Source organism: Scophthalmus maximus, chromosome 2 (assembly GCF_022379125.1).
Source record: "Scophthalmus maximus strain ysfricsl-2021 chromosome 2, ASM2237912v1, whole genome shotgun sequence".
Lineage (NCBI taxonomy): Eukaryota > Metazoa > Chordata > Actinopteri > Pleuronectiformes > Scophthalmidae > Scophthalmus > Scophthalmus maximus.
In genome coordinates, this window is record NC_061516.1 from 12,887,670 (window position 1) to 12,911,917 (window position 24,248).

The window sequence follows — 24,248 nt, forward strand, 5'->3', positions numbered from 1 at the left end:
AAGAGTTATTACACTGCCTGCAGGGAAAAGAACCATCCCCGTGTTGTGTGCTGTATTTTATCAGGGGGAGCTCTCCGTGATGGGTGAGAGCGTGTCAGTCGGAACTGTGATTGACGGGTTACTGAAGCATCAACAAAGGCAATTTGATTTTGATAAAATCAGATGAAACATGGGAAAAACATCTGTCCTGATACATGTCACTGGCAGCTGTTTGATGGACTTTTGTATCATCTTGAATATAAAGAGAAAGTAGCTGATAAATCCTAACAATAGATGACAATAGAAAACCGCAACAGCTCAGTTTTGTTTGTCGCTTTTTAAAGTCATATTTACACTCAGGTGATCTGAAATTGATTAAGTTTCATCAAAATGTTACTAGATTTCATGCATCTTTTGAGAAGATTCTGCATAAGAAGGTGTGTCTGTCCATTAACTGTTATGATGGAGACAATGTGACGTTGAAGCGATGTTTGAAAATGAAACACTAGTATCTATTAGTTTCCCTTTTTTCTATATTCCCTAGCTTGCTTTCAGGGCAGAAGTATATAAAGATTGTGATGAAAGAAGAAGAAATATTTCAGAGTGTTGTGCTGTGAGTTTGCAGCAGTGTCGGTCATATTCAGTCAAAGAGGCTGCTTGAGGCAACACAAAGACGGTGCCGTTGGAGGCTGCTCTCCAGGACCCACAGATTCACAGCTTATCATGTGTGAAAAGGAGCGTCCGGCCAGACTGCGGCGTGTAGCCCACTTGGCAGCCTGGTGGCGGTTGCTCATCTGTCCCCAAGCCAGTGTGAGCACATCACCGATCTGGACCAGGATTAAAGGACCTAATGCTAACAGCTGTGCCGAGATTAGCCATGTCAGTATTTACAGTTATTTTGTCAAACCGGTGCACCACACACACGCACCGCTTAAATAATAAACTGCTGTATTTGAATTGCTTGTCTTTGCAGTGGACCTTGTCTGCAGATTCACTCGGAAATGCATTGCACGGAGAGATGGGTGGGAGAGATTCAGCGGATAGCGTGTGGGGGAGATAGATTGTTGATAGTGGAGGCTAATACCGAGGTATGTGGGTAAACAGAACTGTGTGCAAATTTGCAAGGAGCCAACTCCTTTTTTTCACGAAATGAACCATAACGGGAGGAAAATGCGAGAGGGAGACTGACAGGATGAAGAGAGATGATTAACTTGAAACATGGACGCCGTGCGCATTGATCGATCGAGCACCTCATATGTGTGTAAGGGGCAAAGAAAGATGTTATGTGGGATTGTGTTTACACACGTACCTCCAGTGTGTGTGTGTGTGTGAGCAAATGCATGAATATGCATGCGTGTGTGCTCACACGGGAGACTACGTGCTCTCTCAGTGGAGACTGATCACCCCATGATGGGCGATCACCGGAAGGTTGGACCGATTTTTCCATTCCCATCTATGTATGAATATGTCATATATATATATATATATATATATATATATATATATATATATATATATATATATATATATTAAAAGACATGATGCCATTCTCTGAAGTGGCACCCCGGTCTTTGTTGTGATGGTTAGTGCATTTTAATATGCCGAGACCCCTTATGTGATTAAAGAGGAGGAAAGAGACCCTGGGAAGGTGTGAGAGAGCAGCAGGTCAGCGAACAGCCCCCAACAGCTGCTCCCTTCCAGTCCCCGCTTACAGTACGTACAGTACGGGATCCTGCGCTGTGGGGCCTTGGGCTTACCAGTGGTTGTGCGCGGGTGTGATTAACACAGATTTGGGGTGAATAATCTTCTTAGCTGCTCGGTTGGAGCATTGGTGTTGGGGGCTGGGGTGGAGATGGGAGGAGCTCGGGGGTTAATGAGAGATATACCTGGAGCATCATCGTGGAAGGTGATTTAATGGCTTTTTAATGCCTGAGATTAGGACTTTGTCATTTCTGCACCGCAGTTACCTGTAGCTGTTATATGACGTTGCTTGTCCAACAGAGAGCACGGACAAATCCAGTTTTCAACTTTCAAATGTCCGACTCAGGGCGTATTTTGGCACTAATTCTTGGCAGCTATTAAACAAGTGTGAGCATGTGTGTGGGGACACATGTTCAGTAGGGGTTTGACCTGGATACGTGCATTTGCATATTAATATTTTGAATAAAGAAGTGACAGATGTCTACACTTTTCTATAGTTCAGTCTGAACGTGTGGAATATGATTACAGCCAGATAAATATTATGATCCAAATGATCTAGGATATTTCACACTGCAACAAACTCAGCTGCTCCAAAACTGGAAGAAAAAAAAAGAATCTTAAATATACGAGCGTAACAAGTGAAGGCTGATTACTTTGTGGTGGTTTGTTCAAATGATGCGTCTTTTTCAGCCCTTCAAAATAGGCAGCTGTCAGTACTTTCTGTGCACAGAGCGTTTTTTATTTTCTCCATAACTCCAGTCAATAGTTGTGCAGTTTCTGCTCAGTGTGCACAAGAGGAGATTGATTTTCAACAAAATAAGAAAATACCGACATGGCATTCATGAAAAAGAATAAAAAGGGAATTAATAGGAAAAAAAAACTGCCAAGGACTATTAAAGCTGAATTCTAGCTAAATGCACCTGAAAATATGCAGTTGCCACACTACAGCACTTATCACCTCTTTTTGTTTCCTCCTTCCTTCGTTGATACCAGAATATGGTAGTTAATAGGTGGGTGGGTGTGTGTGGGGGGGTTGGGGTTGCGGGCAATGTGTGTGGTTGCCTGTAGCGTCACCTCCAGGTCACGTGAACCTTTTGTACAACACTCACATTTGATCATTCCGGTTCATTTACTCATTTAGAGATCAAAGGTCAAATCAGTGTAATCAAAGCAACGATTCATGCCACATATTATCAGTTAATGTGATAGCATGCCATTACCATTTTAATTAGTTTTTCTTTTGTGCCCAATGCCAGCAGTTGCGGGGAGCAGTGCCCTGCCTCGTAGCTCCGAGCGTTTATTCAAATGCATCCATACATATCTTATACTATCCAAACATGCACATATTGTGGCCCATCTGTATGTACCCATGCAAAGGGGGGATATAAGCGGGATGCTGTGGTAAACACAGCTCAGCACCACCATCTCTGGTGGCCACCAAGAGACGTGTTTGATCCTGCTGGATGGAGCAGATGCACAGACTGTCGCATGCTTCCTCTCCACATCACTTCCTTCTATTAGATTCCAGAGGAATCATGGGTAATGGTGAAATATAATGCTCTCGTTGCACACGCGACCAAGATTCCCGTACATCATCCCTGAAGCAGAAGCGGTTGGTAGGATAAATAGAAAGGGGATAGTGTGAGCGCAAATTTGGTCTGTGTTTTTATCCGGTTCAACTTTGTGACGGTGACGACATTGATGTCTAATTTCAGTTACCGAAGCCGAGTGCATGTTGGAAAGCTCTCCCTCCCTGGGTGACCACCGCTTTAGTGAAACAAGGCGGATAAAAGGCTAGATTCTGATCCCTGATTCATTTCCCAGCTCATGTTGTATATCTCCGCAATATTGCTGTAAGGGTCTATGATATCCATGGTCTTGGAGGAAGAACGGTCTTTTTCTATCTTTTGCTTTCTGCCAAATTTGTCTTCCCCACCATCCGTATTCTTCATTTTCCTCCAGTAAAAAGCCAAAGCAAAAAAACATGAAGTAAGGTCACGTACAAATGTGTGCATAATGCCAGCGTGCATACATTTGTCTCTGGATTTACAGGTGTAAGTAGAAGAGATAGACCGGGGAGTGGGCAGAGGCAGATTCACAGAGGTTAGTCTGAGAGATAGAGGAATGTGTGCTTGTGAAGAAATGCACGGAGACAGGAGTAATTAATTATAGATGTGGAAATGTGGTCTGAGGGAACGCTGTTACAGTAACTGCAGGCATGGCAAGTGAGAGATGGGGGAGCGGAGACGAGGGGGGAGGGGAGAAACCCTCCTCGTACCATCCACAACTTCAATTTACATTACATGACAAGGGAATGGAGGTTAATTAAACATGACAATGGTAGGGCGTTTTTATTGTTAACCCCTTCGTGGTGTTCTCACTCAAAGGCCAAAGAATGCATAACAAATATTAGTCTACCCCAAAGTGTAAATTCACATTTGAATTTCTTGCGGAAGGAATGGTTTTGTGCCCTAGGCTTCTGCATGGTACAAATTCGGGCAAAAATTTAAAAAAGTAGTGTTCAAGACCAGGAGGAGAATTCTTAGGGAAATGGCTGGAAATACTTTATTCATGATAGAATTCTGTCTATGTTGCCATATAGCTACACTGGTCTCTCAGCTTATAGAAACTTAATAGCATCCAAAACTCTGCAAAAAAAAATTTGCTTGCCAAAGGCTTTCTCACATTTCACTGTGCATCTATTCCCAACCTTCATATTGACACTAATTGGACGCGACATTAATGATGCCAAAAAAGCAAAGCGAAGCGGCGCTAGGTTTTTTTCTTGCTGCCTGTTTACAGATTCGGAGACTGCTGACTTCGGTTGCCAAGGACCTCCTGATCTCACGCTTCCTTTGAGAAAAGATTTCATGTTGGGTTTTAAAAAAAGGAGAAAAAAAAAGAACTTGGCTCATATTTGGTTCTTACGCTGTACCAATTGCTGATAGAAAAAAATGTTTAAGGGCAAATTTTTGCCGTCACACTCGAGCAGAGGTCAGTAACAAATGCAACCAGAAGGTTTAAATTCATCCCTCCTTGCAAAACCAACACAGATTGTTATATTTTGTCTTATTATATATTTATCTTATAATTCCCTAAATAAATTCCAACAATTTAAATATGTTCTGCAGCTGGAAACCATTATTATGTTTTCAGTAAAGTGGACCTCATCATGTTGCGTCCTGCTGTTGGGAAAGCGGATTTATAATAGGTAATGTACAACTGTGCGTGACTTGTGGCCCCGGGGGACGTTGTGTAAACGCTCCTCATCTCCCCGCTGATCGCAGTCCTGACTGATTGCTGATGACTTTTTTAGGGCAGTGACGTGTTAAGTTGTTTATTTATTCAAAAATAAAATCCCCATTGCAAATAGCCTTCTCCGCCCGAGATTTCTCCCCCCCTCTGATTGTGTGTCGGCAAATCTGTCTGGGTTTCTGTTTCTGTCTCTCGGACAGGAATTATATGTGGTGGTCATCAGCAAAGTTTGTGATATGAGAGCAGGACAGCTGTTTGTTTTGTGTGTGTTTGTGTGTACGTATGTGTGTGTGTGTGTGTGTGTGTGTGTGTGTGTTTGTGCGCGGCATTTTATGCATATGACAGATATGGGACATCCCTGACTGCCGTTGAGAAAGTGACACACTGCTGCAGGCTAGCGTGTTCAAGAAGGATCCTCAGCAAACCACAGTTTTGCCGACCACTGCCATAAGAAATCACTTACAGTAGATAGCGGTGCTTCTTTTTTTTTGACACTGGATCGCCAACTTCACAATGTTTTCATGGTTACCCTAACATCGCGCTCTCTGACATCCGACTCCACACAGTGTCGACAAAGAGTTGCTGTTTAATGACTTTCCTGTTTTCTGTTCTTGTGTAAACCTGCTGTTTGGCAAGCTTTTTTGGTCTTTATGCAGCACATCACTTCCACGCTGCATCTGTGCGTCCCGGATGGAAATGCAGCCATCTGTTATATGCAACAACTAGCAAGGTGTTAGTGTCTTCATGTCTCCTCTCAACTCATTTTCAATTCTGTTTCTTTTCGCTTCTGCTGTGTTTTCAACAAAGTTTACTGCAGCAACTTTTTTGGTGGGGGGGGGGGGGGGGGGGTGGGAGGGGGATGTAGGGTGGGAGCATACATATTCCCCTGCTGGACCACCTGCCAGCTTGCAGAAGCGCACACATGCAAACAAGCAGATCTCTACGAGGTAAACAAAATGTTGCATGAGTTAATTGGGTTTTGTCACCCATCACCATCTGTCTGTCAAATCATATTTATTTACAATTTTGTATTATGAAGTAAATTAATGTCTCTTTCAATTAATTAATGCCCTTAACTGACTCATCATCGCTAAATGAATAGGTCAAAGGTAAATGCTATTCCTTATTTGCATCAGATTTAGCGTCTCACTGTCTCTCCGAGGCTCTTTCTCAGATGCATGAACGAACGCACATGCATACGATGGGAAAAATGACCGCTTGCCGGATTTGGCACGTTGATGACATTACACTTGTCAGCCTCATGGTGGCAAGAGATGAGAAATCAGAAGATCACCGAAGCCAACTTCAGAGGGGACTTTATATTCATGCCCTATATTTTGTGTCAATTCAACTTAAATTTGTTTAAGATTTTCACTGAATGAGGCATAATATGGATATTACCATCAAAGTGCATCCCGTAGTTGGGAAAAAAACACTATACACTAAAAATGTGCAGGAATTCTCCAGAAACTATGAACATCACCATAAAATCTCATCTCAAAAATTCATTGGTTGGAGAGATTTTTAGTCTGGACTAAACTAAATCGCTGGACTGACAAATCAACCAGATGACAGACGGAACAAGACCCTTCATTTGCCAGCCACGCCACTAGCATGGGCAAAAAACATAGACATCTTGGGTAACAGGTGTCTCCCTGGGTGGGATGTGATGTGACAGAAGCCTGCACCGAAGAGATACAGTCGAGCTTTGGCCACCTGAGGGTCACCAGAGTACTAAATTGAAGGAGGAATAATGGGGACAACTTTGGCTTTGAAGCAACAATTGGAGCCATTTTATCCTGTCTCATACTGAAACGCCCGGCTCAGCACTACACAGTCAAATGTATCAGTCCGAGCGGCGCCTTGTCAGCTTCAGGTGAACGTTCTCATTCTCAGCAATGCTGTTATCGATCGTTAGCATCTGCTATTTGTTGCCTCAAAATACAATCATTGGTTTCAGAAGTAGAGGTCCTGTCGTGACCATCAATTTTGGGTTTTTTTTAATCTCAAGGCAAAAACTATTGGAAGGACACGGGACAGCTGACCAACCGACATTACCGCGAGTCAGCTGTGCCATAGAAACACAAACATAACACAAAGCGTTGTCTCTTTGTGTCCCTGTGCCTCGCGTGCCCTAAGACCGACACTGCGGTAAATGCATGCAAGTTTAATGGATACACAAGTCATTAACTGTACTGAGATAATAAATGCACTGTCTGATAAATGATCTGCAATGTTCTGAAACATCACCTTCTGCACAGGCGTGAAAGAGCTGCTCTAAAACCGACCGGAGTTGATACGCAGCTTGTGAGCTGAGTCTCAAGTGGGATCTTCAAGGCTTTGACATTGTGGTGAAAATTGTGAAATGAAATTCAGTGTGGCTGAAGAGGTGCAAAGGGTCTCAACAAACCAGGATGCTAAAATGGAACAACTACACAACCCCCCCCCAACCCCACCCTTTTCCTGTCAATCTTGTAGCGAGACCCTGTATAGTTATTTGCATTCTGATACTTCCACCTTGTCACATATTTCTTACCACCCATTGTTCCATTAAAATGAAGCCATTTACAAATCATTCTCTCTCTGATTTGATAAATGAAGCTGGTGAACAAGTGAGTCTCCCTGAATGGCTTGTTTGAATAATTGAGCAGCTCTCAATCAGACAACATTAGGCAGCGGTGGCAGCACCGCCGTCTGAAATGATTACCACATGGCAGCAGACTACACGGGGATGCTGCATTCACGTTTAAGGCCGACAGATTGGAACAACAACACCCCATGACTCAAAAACACCACCTATAGAAACCTGCAAAGGCCTCACCGTAAGAACAGGAGAGGAAGGACACACTCACACACACACACACACACACACACACACACACTCTCTCTCTCTCTCTCTCTCTCTCTCTCTTTCAGCCTTTTAAATCTGTTGTAGCCTATTACCAAGAGATTGTATATAATTTGTTTTTCACTTCCCATTCATAAGACACAATTTATTATGTACACAATAAATCATAAAAAAATAAGCAAATTGGTAATATCCCAGGAATGGAAAATGAAAGTAAAACATACAACAGCAGTCCATTTTTTTTTCAAACTATTAAATGATGTAGATGCGATGTAGAGAAGCAAATGGTTGAATTCCTGATCACTCTAATTAGTACGTACCTGTAGCAGGAAACACATAACTATTTATCTCTTGTGTTGGCATCGTATTTTATAGACTTTAACTGCAAACATAAACTCTACTGTTCAGTTTGAGTATCAGTACCATTAAATGGGACTGTTTTTCTCTGCTTGTCTTTTCTTTAATTGGGTTTTTTGCCTGATGTCTCGAATCATCCAGCGCTCCCGGTTTTCCCGCGTGCACCTGGGCGTCGGAGTCTCTCGAGACGAGCTTTGTTGTGATAGAAGCATCTTTGATGTGACACTGCAGGAACAGGAAGGTAGTTGAGTGTGACTGGTTGAGTGGAGTGTTGCCTTCGCTGGGATGGGTCACCAGGCGTATAGTACCATGTGACAGCCAGCCAGGAAAATGTCTGTGCCAGAGTAGACTCTGCAACTGAGACTCATTTACTCCGGCACAGCCTGGACGTGATTGACAGCTGGGCCAAAGGGCCTTTGGCTCCTTCCTGATTTTCCTTTTCACTAGAGGTGTCCTCTGGGACTTCATGAATCCATGCTACAGTATATCAGCAGAACAGCTTATGGCGGTAATGAGGATGAAAAGCAAACTGAACACCGACCGTTCTTTTTTCGCCACTGTTTGCTACTCTGGGTTTTCCAAACTATCATTCGGACGCAGGAAAGCACCTTGTGTTTGACTTACAGGAGACATGTCTCGGAAAGTCGGCCAGAACAAAGACAAACATTTTAATGATTAGCTGGTAAACATAATCAGGATGATTGAGGAAAAGAGAAAGGGCCTAGAAATTAACTTAACTAATTCCAGCTACAGCCAGAGTGAATTATAATTAGCTCCCGAGCGTTTCATTAATTAGTCAGTCATAGGACGTGAGATCAGAAATGGCACCAGGCAGCTAATATTTTATTCACAAGTAGAGAAAAAAATGTCTCACTTTTAATTCTTTGCAGCTTTTTTCTTTTATTGATGATTGTTGTCACACAGTGCACTTTATTATTTAAACCTGCCAGACAGTAAGACTTTTCAAAAAAAAAAAATGTCATAAGCTATTAATGCAAAGCGGCCAAAACTCATTGCATGATCCAAATCATGATCTCCTGTCTTTAACCATAATTTCTAGTGAAGGCTTACAGTACAGTCGTTCCAGTACCTGCCTAAAGCTGCGGCTTTTGAGTTGATTTTTGGGTTAACAGTTGTGACAGAAGTAGGAAGTTTTGAAGATGTAGCCTTTTTATCTTTGCAGCAGCTAGTTCATACAGTACTTTCAAAAAGCACAAGTGTGGCTGGTTGTATATGCATTTTTTGACATTCTCGCTCATTTGAATACACAAACAATGCGCAGACACTTCTGTCATGAATAGATTAAATTGTTTGACCACCGCTGGAATAATACAAAAGCAAGACTGTTGGTCTAAAGCTAGTGTATGGTTGGACTGGGTTTGGTCGGTATGCAAACCTTTTTTTTGAATCAATATTATCCCCTCCGTTTTAAGCGAAAAAAACAATTTGTTCACACAACCTTCATTTAACAAAATGTCTACGCCCAGACAAGAACACAAAAACGACTACAAACACTCAAACAAACCGGACTAGTATGGTGGCAATAAGGTCGACATCAATGATATGTCAAATACCAAAGAAGAACATTCTGGCACCGTGGCACCAAGGTCAAACACGGAAAAAGGCCCAAACACTGATGAACATACATGTACGACATATTTGCATTCCATCTAGTGTGTGTTACTTTGGAACGTACAGTATATATTTGCATTGTATAGTCGTATATGTTGTTTCTGAAAGTATGGAGGTCTTTTCGTTATATTCTTTTCAAAATGTAATAACCGTCCGAGAGGAGCGTCTCGGTGAGAATTTCTCTGCTGTGACCATTTTACCCTTGTTGCTATAAATGAGACCTTGCACCTGTTCCCTCGTCGTTTGATAAAGTTTCATAAAGGGGTATTTGATTTCTTCAGTATCCCTGGTCACTGATGCGTTCTCTCCTCAATATTTTACAGTGCTGCCGACTCCTTTCATGAAACCAAGGTTCTGACCCTGTGTCTGCTAAAGTATAGGCCCGTCAAAAAACAGCTGGTTTATCCCCCCCAAGGTTTGGAGAGAAAAAAAAAACACAAAAAAAAACTGTCTCAGCCAGAATGCCATACTTTTTATTATATTAAATAAGAAAGAAATATTTTTATATAATGAACTTCACAACACAGTGGTTGGTAAGAAAATTGTATTTGCAGATGTCACAGAGGCCACTGTGCAGCCGTTGGTACTGTGAAGTAGACCACAGCATTTAATGTGTTTACAAGAAAATACAATGATGACATGGGCATAATCAGTTTTTTGGTTCTGGACTTTCTTTTACAACTACAAGTGTTTTAAGTCATCACATGCTACTTATCGTCACTGTAGCAGGGATTACATGCAAAGCTCTTAATAACCAGTATTATTAACTTTACACATTTATATTCTGGCCATCAAACCCATACAGATGCTCATACTGAGAGTCTATCCTCATATATTGTATTTTACTTATGATATTCTGTTGCAGAAATTTGTGTTGCTGTTCGAGTTTCTCAGAGGAGGAATTTTAATGATTTTGATGATATTATCCCTGTAGCACCATCATATCCGATATCTCTTGACCTAACCACAAATACTTGTACTCGACGAACTTTAATGAATGAGCCCATTCATATTCCCCAGTGGATGATCCTGTGTCCCATTATAGGCTCCATAAAGTTTCTGTTTGCACAAACTTTTGGTCAAATTGTCCACTTGCCCCAGCATGTACATTGCTGCCAGCAGTACCAGTGTGGGTTTATATAAAAACACTACAAGCACTGGTGTTTTCAGGTGTGTCAGATACCACCAGTGGGTTTTGGAGATATGTGCAGAGTCAGTAGGTTGTTTGTTCTGTCCTGCACTTTCACATTGGGGAGTGTAGCCTGAAGGAAGCCACTAGTGGGGTTTTTACAAACATAGTGTCGTTTACTTTTTCAGTGCAGGGTCTTTCACTTTTTGGTCTAGATCTCTTTCGTTGTTTTGCATCTCCAGTTTTACTTTTCTTTCAAGCGTATTGCTCGTCTTCTAAGTGTCTTTACCTTGTACTGTAGACCGTGGCTGGCTTTACACACTCTTACATTTATCTGCTGAGATCAAAGAAGAGCCTGTGCCTATAGCCTCAGGTAGAAAAGTGTATTATTAAAGACAGACCGACTGCTCAGGGACCAGTGAGGCAGTCTGCTTTAAGAGTTATCTTTTACACTCTTACATTAATAAAAGGTGGTAAAGGTCAGTGAGCCCATGACAGCTCAGCTGTTGAGCAACTTTCTGGTTCACATAATGGAGCAGCTGGACCTCAACAAAAATTCAAACTAATCAACAGAATGAGACACTGTAACAGTCCTGGTAACAAACCCTTTTCTCTTTTTTTCTTTTCTCTCTCAGTGTTACGCGATGACTTCAGACAGAACCCACAAGATGCGGTGGTGGCGGTCGGGGAGACTGCCAGTCTTGAGTGTCAAGCTCCACGCGGGCATCCTGAGCCCACCACCTTCTGGAGGAAAGACAAGGCTCGTCTTGACCTCAAAGATGACAGGGTCACGGTGGGTTATTGTCCAGGGGCCGCTCGTCTGCCTTTTACATGACCCTTACTCTCGATCACACATTTACAGTTTACTTTACAGTGTGTTATAATTCAAATTGAACTGGTTGAGTCTTATTCTAAGTTTTTGGGGGGGTGTTTTTGGTCAGGTGCGTGGAGGAAAGCTGACCATCTCAAATACAAAGAAGAGTGATACAGGGACTTATGTGTGTGTGGCCACCAACATGGTCGGAGAGAGAGAGAGTGAAAAAGCACAGCTCTCTGTATTTGGTAAGATGTCTGACAAACAGCAGCAAACAATGAAGAATTCCCCTTTTTTTAAATCTCATTCAGCATTTGCCGCTATGTCAAAAGTACATTTAGCAGCCATGTTGTGTGTACTGCCCACATCCAGAAAGACCAGTGTTCGTGCAACGACCTGTGAACCAGGTGGTCTTGGTAGACGAGAGCGTGGAGTTCAGGTGTCAGGTCCACGGTGACCCTCCGCCAACGCTGCGCTGGAAGAAGGAGGATGTGGATATTCCCCGTGGCAGGTGAGGAATGTTTGTAAATGTGTGCACACATTTACAAACATATGCAAACATATGCAAACATTTGTCTGCAAAGGGTGAGGGAGAGGTAATGAGGTACTAAGTAAGGTAAGGTCCAAAGATGAGCATATTGCAAAAGAAGGTGTTTAATATAAAGTTGTGTGATACGTTAGGTCTACAAAGATAAGTTTCATGCTTAGGTTTTAAATAGTTGTTGACATGAAGGAACCTGAAGATCTCTGCTTTTACAAATATACTAAGCAATAATTCAGGGTGATTTCACACTTACCTTGTTCGGTCTGGACCTTATGGCTTTCCAGTGAAGAGGTGTTCTAGGTCCAGATCAAACTGACCCATGGTTTGGTTCCTTTGTTGTTTCAAATGTTTTGTATTCAGGCTTATTGACAGGAATATACATTTCAAACCTAGATAACACAGGTGTACAATATAGTTTTCAACATGCTCTTTTGATGCGGGTTTGGTTCCTTTGCAGAGTGTCATGCAGGTGATGACAACAGGACGTACAAAATTCTTGAGTGCGCTGCCTAATTGCAATATGAAACCAAAAAAAACTGGATCAAATAAATACAATGTAACAAACAAAGACAGTAGACTTTCAGGTGTGAAAACATATTCATGCACTGTAATTGATAAAAGAGACAATGAAACAAACAAGCAGTCTTTCCAAACATAAGTGGACAATTTCAATGGTAGCTTCACACACACGAGTAGTACCGATACCTATGGATTGATGCATGCAAATTGGTGTTTAATATCTAATTGTGAGAAACCCAGTTAAGAGGCTGACTTGATTTCATATTAAATCAAACGTGAACAGCGTTATAAGTGCAGCACTTGGTGGAACAGCAGTGCATAGTTACTGTAAATCCCCTGTTTATTTAGTTCATTTTAACCTCTGAATTGCTTTTGGTTGTTATAAATTTGTACCGGTAGACTAATTATAGATTATGTTTTTGGTAATGTTTTTTAATTACTTTTTTCAATTGATGCCAAATAGACAAAATGCATCAAGTGTGTCAACTAAATAGATAACACTAATATAATATATAAATCCAGTGATGCTCACAGCCTGGTGAGTCATCTCTTGCGATTGTGCCCAGCTGTGAAAAGAAATACTGAAAGATGACATCCTTTTAAAAGAGACAAACATTTTACTCGTTCTAAAAGTTCAAGTAACACCTGTTAATGCTATAAGCAGGCAGTGTGGTGCCTTCACGTGTGTAAAAGTTTTAGAACATATTATGTTTTAGACTACAGCAGCAGCCCGTCTCTCTGTCCGACAGTCTGTCCGCCTGTACCTGTGGTGTGCCCTCTACCTCAGTGGCCCTTGACTCCAGAAACATGTCCTACTTTCAGACCTGCCTCGCCTCACTTCCCTCCCCTTCCACTTCTTCCATTATTTTCCTAACTTCGTCAGCCTCCTGGGAAGTCTGTATCTGGGTCAGAGATGTGCTGTGAATGGAGTCCTCACTAGACTCTGGACGGACCCCGCAGCCCCCATCGATATTCTGCCCACACCCTTTGGAACATCTATCTCCAATGTGATTTTTTTTTCTCACCCCTGGTCTGCCCGACTTCTCTCCCATCTCTGAATCAGTATGGCTGGCTAGACAATTTCGCAGGACCTCTCGCACCAAACGGGGCCCCGGAGAGGGAGAGCCTGACTCCTTGCTCCCATACTCGTCCTGTCTGTAGCCCCTCGTAGGTGCTTATCTAAACTCTGGTAGCTGAGATGTTTCTCCCACTCTGACGGCACCACTGCTGCATCACAGTGTGCTGCGCTGGTGGACACACGCCGGTGCATGGAACATCTCTATGAATAAGTCATATCTTGCTGCTCGGCTCATTCATCAAATTCAGTTTGTCAGACCGTGCCACACCCTTACTCTCAGACTGTTTGTCTATCTCTCCCTCTGTCTCGGTCTCCCTCTCTTTTTTTGCTCGCTCTCTCCCACGCACACTCTCTCACGCACATACACACCACAGTGGGTGGCGCGTCTTTATAAATAACGAAATAGTGGAACAGTCAGGGTTCCAGCTGAAAGCACCTTTCATTTTGCCATGCCTTCATCGCAGCATAATTGCCCCCCTCTTTCTACCTCTGTAGCACCGTGCGTGCAGCAGTGAGTCTTAATTGCCTTAGAAAGTCTGTCTTTATTCTATCAAAAAATGACACAGCCTTTAGAAAATGAAAGGAAAACAACATCACACAAGTTTTCACAGCCTTGATTTAATTTCCCTGTTTGTTGATTTATTTACGGTTTTAAAAAAAAATCTATCATTCCTTTAAAAAATGAAAATCTTAAATAAAGCTCTCTAATCACTTGACCCGATGTCGCTCTTCCTCTCCGTCACCAGGTACGACATCAGATACGAAAAAGAGGACTTCCTGCTGAGGATTAAAAAAGCGTCGGCCAGTGACCAGGGAACCTTCACCTGCCTAGCGGAGAACCGTGTGGGTAAAGTGGAGGCCTCGGCCTACCTGACTATCAGAGGTGGGTGTCTGCTCGTGGACTCACTCGTGGTGAGGCTCATAACCCATCCTTGATATATTTTGTATCTCCCAAAGCAGGCCGCAGGACAATCAGCCCCTTATTGCCCACTTTACGAGCGTTATTGCCCCCCTGCTGAAAGGTTGGGCGTTTCTTTCATATAGCGGGGCCGATGTGGTTGATTGCTCCAGCTCTCCAGCCAGGCTCCAGATCTGAACAATCCAACCAGTTTTAAGTGACTGTTATGACCTCTCCTGGGGGTCTTATTCTCCATCCAGCCCACCCACTCCATATTTACGCAATATCGTTGGGAGGAAGCTATTTCATAGAAACGGTTGATATTGTAAAAATAAAAAAATCGTTTTCCTCTGCTTCCTTATAACGGAAGAGAATGAAAACTCAAGTAACACTGAAATTGGAACTCATACTTAACACCTGGATACGTCTATCATACATCATCATACATGTACATCATAGATCTCATGACATAAACTGTTCATTTTGTCTTATTTACACCTTGAAAACTTAACGTGTATCTTAATATTTGTGTTGGATTTGTATTAGTGATGTCCATTATGAAAAGGCAGATGCAAACTTTTCCAATGATATATTGAAAAAAATAGACCTTAATTTGAAGGCATCAATTTAGATGTCAGAAGTTTATTTATCGAGCTGATGTTGAGAGAAGACGCAAAAAAAGTAATACATGTAACTCAACCAGATGTCAGTGATGTACATTTTTCTAATACTTCAATCAATTCAATTAAGTCTATTCTAAGCTATCAACTGTGTGTCCGTGCTAAGAGCCAGGGACAGTTGATGCATACAAACAGATCTGTTAACTGTGTGAATGTGTTATTTCCATGACGTAGGTGTTACCAATAAATCTGTTCAGTGGCTTTTGCCATTGGTTTCCCCTCCCGTGTCCCCGAACTGTTGCCAAGGTGCTATTCCCTTGAAGCCCCATGCCATCACCTCCTTTTGGTGACTGAGCTTTACCCTTCTCCTCCTTGAACTTCATGGATGAAAGCCCAACTCCACCTCATCCATTTCTGATTTTCATTCTTTTCTTTTTTTTTGTTTCTGTCCCTCTACTCTACTCCTCGGCTCTCCTTCTCTCTCTGTGTTGTGTGTTAATCTCACCCACACCATTGTTGTGTCACCAGCTCGCCCCGTTGGTAAGTAGGAGCTGCTCCCATTGTGCATGCGTTGCTTTCAGTTTTTTCGATCACACACACTTGCAGTTCGCATGTACTGTTGTGGCATTCCACAAACACATTCATCGGACTAGTATTGGACGTGCATATCTACATTGTTATTATCAACCCCTGACTTCCCCTGGCAGAAGCAGTGGATTTATCACCTCACTTTGTTTCCTCGAATATGAGTCCAGATATGGATGATACACCTTTGTGGAGCATTTTGATTCAGGAGGACATCAGGTTGCCCTGCTAATTAGCTGGTATCATTCATTCTGATATCCTGGCAGCTGGATGAATGTCTTGAGTGATTGGCATAGTCAGGAAATAGCTTCTAAACCAATAACAAAGACCTAATGCATGAACCTTTTAGCCCAGAGCCAGACCTGCAGTCGAAACTTTTTTATAGAGCAGTCAATTCCTGATGCGCACTGTGCAAACCAGTTGCCATGGTGTTATTGTTTATTCTACCTTTGACCTCAGAGGCTCCCCAGTTTGTGGTGCGACCCCGTGACCAGATTGTGGCTCAGGGGCGGACAGCCACCTTTCCCTGCGAGACCAGGGGCAAACCTCAGCCCACTGTCTTCTGGCAACGAGAGGGTAGCCAGGTGAGGAAACTGTTTTGGAGAGATTTACTTGTTCTTGTGTCGGCATTGGTGTTTACATGCTGGGGAATGAATCACTTTTCTCTACACAGACATAAATTTTGCAATCGCATCAAAAGTGAAATATGCAAACAATAAAGAATGGCCAAAGATCTGACTAAAAGGTTCAAACCAGGGGACGGCAGAATGTGATTCTGTTCCACATACAGATGAAGTGGTCATTTGTCATCAATCTGCACCGGTCCGACCAGCCGAATCACTTAGCAAGCGACAATGTCATGTGCTGCGTTAGAGTCATTAGACATAATGAAAGCAGGCTAATGTCCTTTGCTGCCCATCAGTTTGCCTGCTCGGGGTGCAGAAAGAGCCAGTGCTGATGATGCCTCAATTTCATGGCCACGACTGCAGGTTATCACAGCAGGATGATCGCCCGGGGGTAAACTGCCATTCAGGCCTAGTAGGAAAGCGGCACTGACCCACTTTTCTATTGAAATTGTTGATAATCGTTTGAATATGTAAAGTAATTGAAGGCATGTCTTGAACACAATAGTATATTTTTCTCAAACCACGGAAAACACTTAACACTTGTCTCAAACACTTAATTTGATATGTAAATAGAAAATACACAATTTCTTAACAAAAAGAAGAGGGGTGGGATCCACTCCTTAATTGCAATATTTCTCAAATTAATCGCATAATAGGATTTTTACTCTCCACTTTCACTCCCCGTAGGACCTTCTGTTTCCCAACCAGCCAACACAGGATGACAGCCACGTCTCTGTGTCTGTGAATGGCGAGCTGACCATTTCATCTGTGCAACGCTCTGATGCAGGGTATTATATCTGCCAGGCCCTCACTGTGGCAGGCAGCATTATGGCCAAGGCCCAGCTTGAGGTAGCAGACGGTAAGGCTGCACACACACACACACACGCACACACACATACAATGTTTGTAGAAAATGTTAAGTCAATGCATTGTTTTAAAATATAAGAACTACTTTTTTAAGAATTGTGATCTAACAGCACCAACATGTACTGCTAAAAATAATTGTTTAGAAATGAAACTTTTATTCTGTCTCGCTATACACTGTCAGATACATCATGCGTCAGGGAGGTACAGTACATGCACAGTATTAGTTGATACTTGAAACACTATTAAATGATTGCATGGCTCAATACACAAGTAATTTCACGAGGATGAAGCTATTATTTATCCCCCCCATGATATCATCTGCAGGGATTTCGCCAATTAGCTAAATATGTACTGTAGATGGCAAAGACACCACTGCTTTTCCTTTTGTGACTATAACAAATTGTGCTGTTCAAACTTGATCAGCTATAATACCAGGGTAGTTTAGTTTAAAAACCTCGTCATTGGTATTCTTCTTTTTCCGTTGTATACTGGGCTTTGAAACCCGCATAAGCTTTCAGCATTCTCCAGTCCTAATGAAACATTGAATACCAGTATATCACAGGCTCCCCACTGTATGTGAAGGTGAAGATGCATATGTATGTTCTAAAAGCCAGTCACCCACAGTCATCCTTTCCATCATCATGTCACTCGGGTAAATGTGAATGGCCTGTCGAGAAGACTGAATCCGTGTAAAATAAAACTGTCTCCTTGATGGAGAGACGCTTTGCTTTTTTCCCCCCTTTTTTCTTCCCTCGACAAAGCTTTAATGTCGGCATTAAGGGCTGAGCCGTTGCCAGCTGGGAGCTGTTTATGGCCCGCTCTCCATTTGTTTCTTGGCTTTTCCTTCCACACATTATTAAATTAACATCTGTTGAAGTGGTTTTTTTGGAGAGCAAATCATTCCTGATCTGTCCCTCAGAGGTGGCGGATCAATATCCAAATGTTTGGTGTAGAGCACGAGGGACGGGGAGAAATACATTTGATTCATGGCTGTAAACAAAGATGGACAGGGTTGCCTGGCGGAGTTTTGGAAGCTTGGACAGTGTGGTCTTTAGCATTACTTTAGAATGGAAGATCATCACTTCCTATCGGGGTGTCAAAGAGGGATGAAGACTATCTGAACGTTCAGATATGGAATAATGCTCCACTCTGACAGTTTTATTGATCATCCAGTTAGACTTGAAACAATGGTACATGCTGTAATTGCTATATTCTCCAGCTGTCAAGCGGAGGAAGGTTGTAAGTGTGAGGATTGAAACAGAGGCATTGTATTGAGCCCTTTCTTTATTTCTTTATTTTTGCTGAAAGTTGTTTACAGCTTTGCCAGCACACTGATACACAGATGACTGAGATGCCTCAGAAGTGGTCTGGCAATTTTCTGTGGTATGTGAAACTGGGTCACCGTCAGAATCCAGTGTAACCGCAGCGAGTCCAAGACTACCGCAGCCAGCGTTCTACGAGCAGGGGCAAGCTGCGAATTCTTCAAAGCCATATTTCGAGGCTACGGGGGGCGAGCGTTTGATACCAGATAGACTTTTGGTGAACTTGAACCTGTCTGAATGATTCCCACAGACGCCAACGACACCTGGAGCCTAATGGTGGCTACTGCTGTGATGCTTGATCAAAGGGCACGGACCCGAATCTTGAGAATTTCCTTTCAACTCCGGCTTGGAGCTGTACTGTAGTGGCATTTGCAGAAATTTCAAGATTAAAAAATGTTTTATTGTTGTATACACAACATAACAGAGCAAACATCACGACCAGTAATGACGTTTTTTCTTTTTGTCTCGGAGCCAACTCCCCTTTACAGCAGTATGATAGTAGACTAATATTAGGGAGAACATTTATAAAGTATATATATTACAGTGACAATAATTAGCATAAAGTGGCAGTAATTTCCATAATTATATGGATATACTGTAAATGTAGTTATAAAACTATAAACAAATTGAATGATTTAAGAGAAACATTCCTAATTCAATACAAATTAATGCTCTAATTATGTTAACTGATCTAATAAATGTTTTAACATTAAACATTTGCAGTAACTGGGTCTCCCATCATCCATTAACCTGCAAACCTGCTGTGAAACAATTCATTATTATTATTTTGAAACCTGAAATTATTACCTTTATCTCTAAAGGTGGTGAGCGTGGTGATTTGATATTGGACTACAGCTAAATCAGGAACAGCAATATAATGCCGCTGTTTGCACTAGAATCCCTTATGGGTTAGCTGGCTGTACAGTTGCAGTAGATGCAATGTTTCCAGCCAATCAATTTATTTCATCTTCATAACACAGTTATAAAACAAAATCGTTTCTAATTCCTCATAAATGCAAACAGTTCAGCCTCTATACTACTGTGATAGTGAAGTGAAGTGTGCTGCACTTTGTCGTACCCGATTTCTCTCCTATTGTCCTGGAGTTGCCGTGCTCCTCGTTGTTCGGATGGGGGTGTGATGAAAGATAAGGCAGGGGGCGAAACCTGCTGTAAACACTTGTGTGAATGGTGCCGGACCTGATAACAGTGGAGAGCAGCGGTGAGGAAATTAAAAGTGTGTGGGGGGGGGGGGGGCTAGAGAGATTCAACAAGGGAGAAATTACTGTTGCCGAGTGCAGAGGCGGTTTTCTGAATGATATAACATGCTTTAAAAAGCTTTAAAAGAGATGTATTGTTGTTGTGCTTGGCATGCTAATTCAGAGTTTCGTTTTGTGTGTGTGGTGGTGGGGGATGCCAGGAGGGAGAAGGGGCAAGCCATGAGTCAGAGTAAAAAAAGAGCGAGGACGGGCATGAAGGTGTTGAGAGGTGTCACAAGGAAGGTACGGTAATTAGCACTATGGGTGATGCGTCGTTAATCCTCACCTAGTAATTAAAGCTCAAAGGTGTGATGCAGTGCCACGAGCGCTTCTTACTGTAGGAAAGGCCCACAAAACAGTTCCTCTCACAACAGATCCGTCAGATAGATCCCTAACATACTGGGCCTGCAATCACTAATGCAATGGGTGCGATCGCAAATTAACACCCTGTGATAAGGTCATGTTTTTCTCCCATTTTCTTTTTTTTCTTGCCAAGACCATGACATCAAAATTACACTGCTAGGGAATTCATTCAGACACCTGTTGCTTGATTGTTATCCTTAGCCCTGAAGGACCGCCCGCCACCGATCATCCGACAGGGCCCATCCAACCAAACACAGGCGCTGGGAGGTGCGACCCTTCTCAGGTGTCAGGCGTCCGGGGAGCCCGAGCCCACCGTCTCCTGGCGAAAGAATGGGGCCAGTCTGCTCGGAAAGGACCCGCGCTTCTCCCTGCTCGACCACGGAAGCCTTCAGATCCAGAGCACCAGGGTGGGTTGTGGTGGATGCCGAGAGATGCACGCAGGGGTTAGCGTGCGGCATTGTAATGGCCAACCATTTAAAGGATAATTCCCACACTTGTTTCCAAAGCTTGTACTTGGAAAATAAGACCCCAACAAAGTAACTGCCAAGGTCTGGGGAGCCTGGCACAATCTCAGCCAGACAAACAACCAGACTGGACACAAACCTGCATGTTTTAAACATGTTTAATCATCATTGCCTAATCAGAAACATTTTTTTTAACTAGCAGCTGTGTTGTCAGATCTCAGCAATTAACTTGAGTGGTGGTTGGCAAGTACAGTCTCATTATTACCGAGGGCAAAATTCTGGCTAAAAGCCCCAAAGTAAGACAAAACCGATACAGAAATTACCCAGAGTAATATATATGAATATAAATATAATATTTTTGCAAACTGATTAAACAACACCCCTCTGATAACATAATTTCCCCCCTCCTTTTTCCTTTACCAGTACAAACGGTTGCACCAATCAAGTTTCACTTGTCGGTGGTTTTATCGGGACCCGGGGATTAATTAGAATCAACAAAGAATTGCTAATTAATCTTTGAGAGAATGCTTAAACCAAATAGAAATCATGATTTTCTACTTAGCACCATATCAATTGAATCTCCTGTAAATGAGCGTGTGCAAATAATCTTTCCGTTCACGCTTTTCTCATTCTACGAACCTGCAACTTCTACATGAATACAGAGCCGCATATCATTTGTTCCTTAGTGGAATGGACACTTTATCTGTGTTGCATTACTTTGATTACCTACCTTTCAGTGCACCGTCAATTAAAAACCGCCATGAAAAAAGAGGGATCCGCATCTAATGTGCGCACGTAGATACAAAAACAAAAGATCAAATACACATTGTCGAGTGTTTTCCGTGGCATGCAAAGCAGGAATCTGCCAGCCGCTGTCAGTCGAACGGAATCCAAATGGACAACAGCAGTCAGTTAGCTTTTAAAAGATGACTAGTGAGTATTGATTTTTTCATAAGTCGTTAAAGTGTGCTATTTAGGCTAGTCTCAAGGTCTCAAGGACAGGCGGCAGCAAGCGGAGTCTACGGGGGCTAATATAATGGAGGAAGTGCGCTACACAGTGTCCTGTCACTGTGTCAAAGTGGTCTCTCCGTGTCACTGTCTCTCATGAGAGATAGCATAGTTGTGAGGAACTCCTCAGGCCCTGCCAATACCAAATAGAAGTGTCATATCTCCTTTATTTCCTGTGTCAGCACTGACGATGATAATGTTGATGACTCTGGGAATGGAGGGCAACTATTATTGGAGGAAATCAATTAAGAAAATTAATGTAAGCTCTTACCAGGCTCTTTTATTTATTTTTTTTCATTGGCTTTTTCATTTCCCGTCATCCACTCTCGGGTTTTTCTCGAGCCAAATGCAGGCCAGCGGAGGTTAATGCTTTTTCACTGTACTACGAGCTGTGAACCACCTTCGAGGGCCCGGACTGACGTAAGCGCTTGTAGAATCCGCCCGGGATCAGAGTCACGGAGGTTATTGGCTTCGGTCGAACACGGCGCTGCAGCAGGCTCTTTGTGTTATTCGGATGAGCAGAGAAAATCTTTATGGGCCATTTTCATGGGAAAGGGCAACGCCGCTTTGATTTAACCGTTGTCCAGCGGAGATCACAGTCTAGGTTTTAGGCCCTTTTAAGCTATTACAGCCGTCAGGCTGCCAAGTGAATAGAGTTTGTTTGAACATTAAAAGAAAATGTCGTAATCTGTTTTCCCCCAGCTGTCTGACTCGGGGTTGTACACCTGTGTGGCCACCAGCTCCAGTGGAGAGACATCGTGGAGTGCCTTCTTGGATGTCAGAGGTCTGCTTCAATATAGAAAAAAAATCATATGAAAACTATCGCAGTGTTGCATGTGGCACAAATTATCTCAATATCCTTTGCTTCTTGCAGGTATTCATTTTGTCTTTCCGCATTTCTTCCTTTGTCAGACTCCAGCGAGCTCGTCGACTTCATGTCTCACAATGCGACGGCCCTCCCGGGGCCTCCCTCCAAGCCAGAGGTCACGGATGTTACCAAGAGCAGTATCTCGTTGTCATGGGAACCGGGGCCAGAGGCGGGCTCCCCAGTGTCCTCCTATGTCATTGAGGCCTTCGGGTACGTCTGTGACCTAGGGCCTCGGGCTACGTTCGGCGACCCCGAACTTTTGTGGCGAAAACAGATGTGGGTGTTTCTCGGGGCACTCAAGCGAGCCAGGGCAGTTATCGAGCAGACAATTCTTGTCTTGAAGGGTTATCTTTTACTCTTTTACAATTCACTTAAGTGAAAAATGTTTTTGCAAACGATTCTCCCAGTCCCACTGGTGTTCGGTAGGACCACAGCCTACTGGTGTTGCCCCCAATATATAGTTTCTTGTATCGCAATGAAAAAAATTCCTCCCAGCTGATTGGATTAATTTTTTCTTTCTGCAGGCAGTCAGTGAGTAACAGCTGGCAGACAGTGGCGGACCACGTCAAGACCACCGAGTATACAGTCAAGGACCTCCGACCCAATACTGTCTACCTGTTCATCATCAGGGCAGTTAATGCTCAGGGGCTCGGCAACCCCAGCCCCATGTCCGAGCCTGTCCGAACACAAGGTACAGAAATAAGTATATCAGGTAACGTATTGTAAGTGATGAGGGTCCCTGTTCCACTCTTAAGTGCTCCTCCTCCTCTTCCTCCCTCCAAGACATCAGTCCCACAGCACAGGGAGTGGACCATCGCCGCGTGCAGAAGGAGTTGGGCGACGTGTTGGTCAGCATGCACAACCCCGTGGTCCTTAGCTCTACCTCGGTGCAGGTCACATGGACAGTGAGTATTCATAATGTGTGAAAAAGGCTAATATCACCCTCAGAGCAAGCAAGCAATTTTGCCTAAGCTTGATTGAGACGTGCATGCCACTGTGTTTTGGAATAGTTGGCACACACACACACACACACACACATACACACACACACACACACAGAGTAAACATTATGGGGCGGCTATAGACCGAACAGCTGGTGCTCCATCAATTGAGAATGGTTTGTGATGATGCAGGAATCAAGACTAATGCCTCCATTCAGGACAAATACATCACCATTAGGTGCCACACGTGTCGCTACCGGAGTTAGTTTGCTGTCAGCTCTTTATCTGGGAAATGTTATTTCTGTCTGTTGGCAAGGTGTCCCGGCTGCCTGCTGCTGTAGGTTAATGACGCACCGTGGATGGGTTTTACACCAGTCTGCTATTTCACGCTTGTCACTGCGACAACCACGGACTGTAATGCTGCCATTAGACCGACGCAGTGACGGGGCAAGCCTGCATTTCCTGCCCGTTCTGAATGGGGAAGTTGTTCACCCGACTCCATTTGTGGGTTTTTTATGTGAAGTTTTGTTTCAATAAACTTAGATTTGACAATCAAGAACTTGCTCGATTCCAG

General features: G+C 43.1%; 1 protein-coding gene across 3 annotated transcripts in view; it reads left to right on the top strand.

Annotated features, from left to right (window-relative positions):
- LOC118301359 (roundabout homolog 2) overlaps positions 1 to 24,248 on the top strand; it is a 108,926-nt gene that overhangs the window by 62,933 nt on the left and 21,745 nt on the right. For 2 of the 3 annotated variants that reach the window (XM_035626791.2, XM_035626789.2), the window contains exons 3-14: positions 11,537 to 11,694; positions 11,843 to 11,963; positions 12,088 to 12,226; positions 14,603 to 14,739; positions 15,903 to 15,914; positions 16,419 to 16,543; positions 17,273 to 17,444; positions 20,595 to 20,800; positions 22,568 to 22,649; positions 22,778 to 22,943; positions 23,258 to 23,424; positions 23,517 to 23,638. In XM_035626791.2, the coding sequence (XP_035482684.2) occupies positions 11,537 to 11,694; positions 11,843 to 11,963; positions 12,088 to 12,226; positions 14,603 to 14,739; positions 15,903 to 15,914; positions 16,419 to 16,543; positions 17,273 to 17,444; positions 20,595 to 20,800; positions 22,568 to 22,649; positions 22,778 to 22,943; positions 23,258 to 23,424; positions 23,517 to 23,638 (1,607 nt within the window). The remainder of the gene's footprint in view (positions 1 to 11,536; positions 11,695 to 11,842; positions 11,964 to 12,087; positions 12,227 to 14,602; positions 14,740 to 15,902; positions 15,915 to 16,418; positions 16,544 to 17,272; positions 17,445 to 20,594; positions 20,801 to 22,567; positions 22,650 to 22,777; positions 22,944 to 23,257; positions 23,425 to 23,516; positions 23,639 to 24,248) is intronic. The other variant, XM_035626790.2, reaches the window with a different exon arrangement.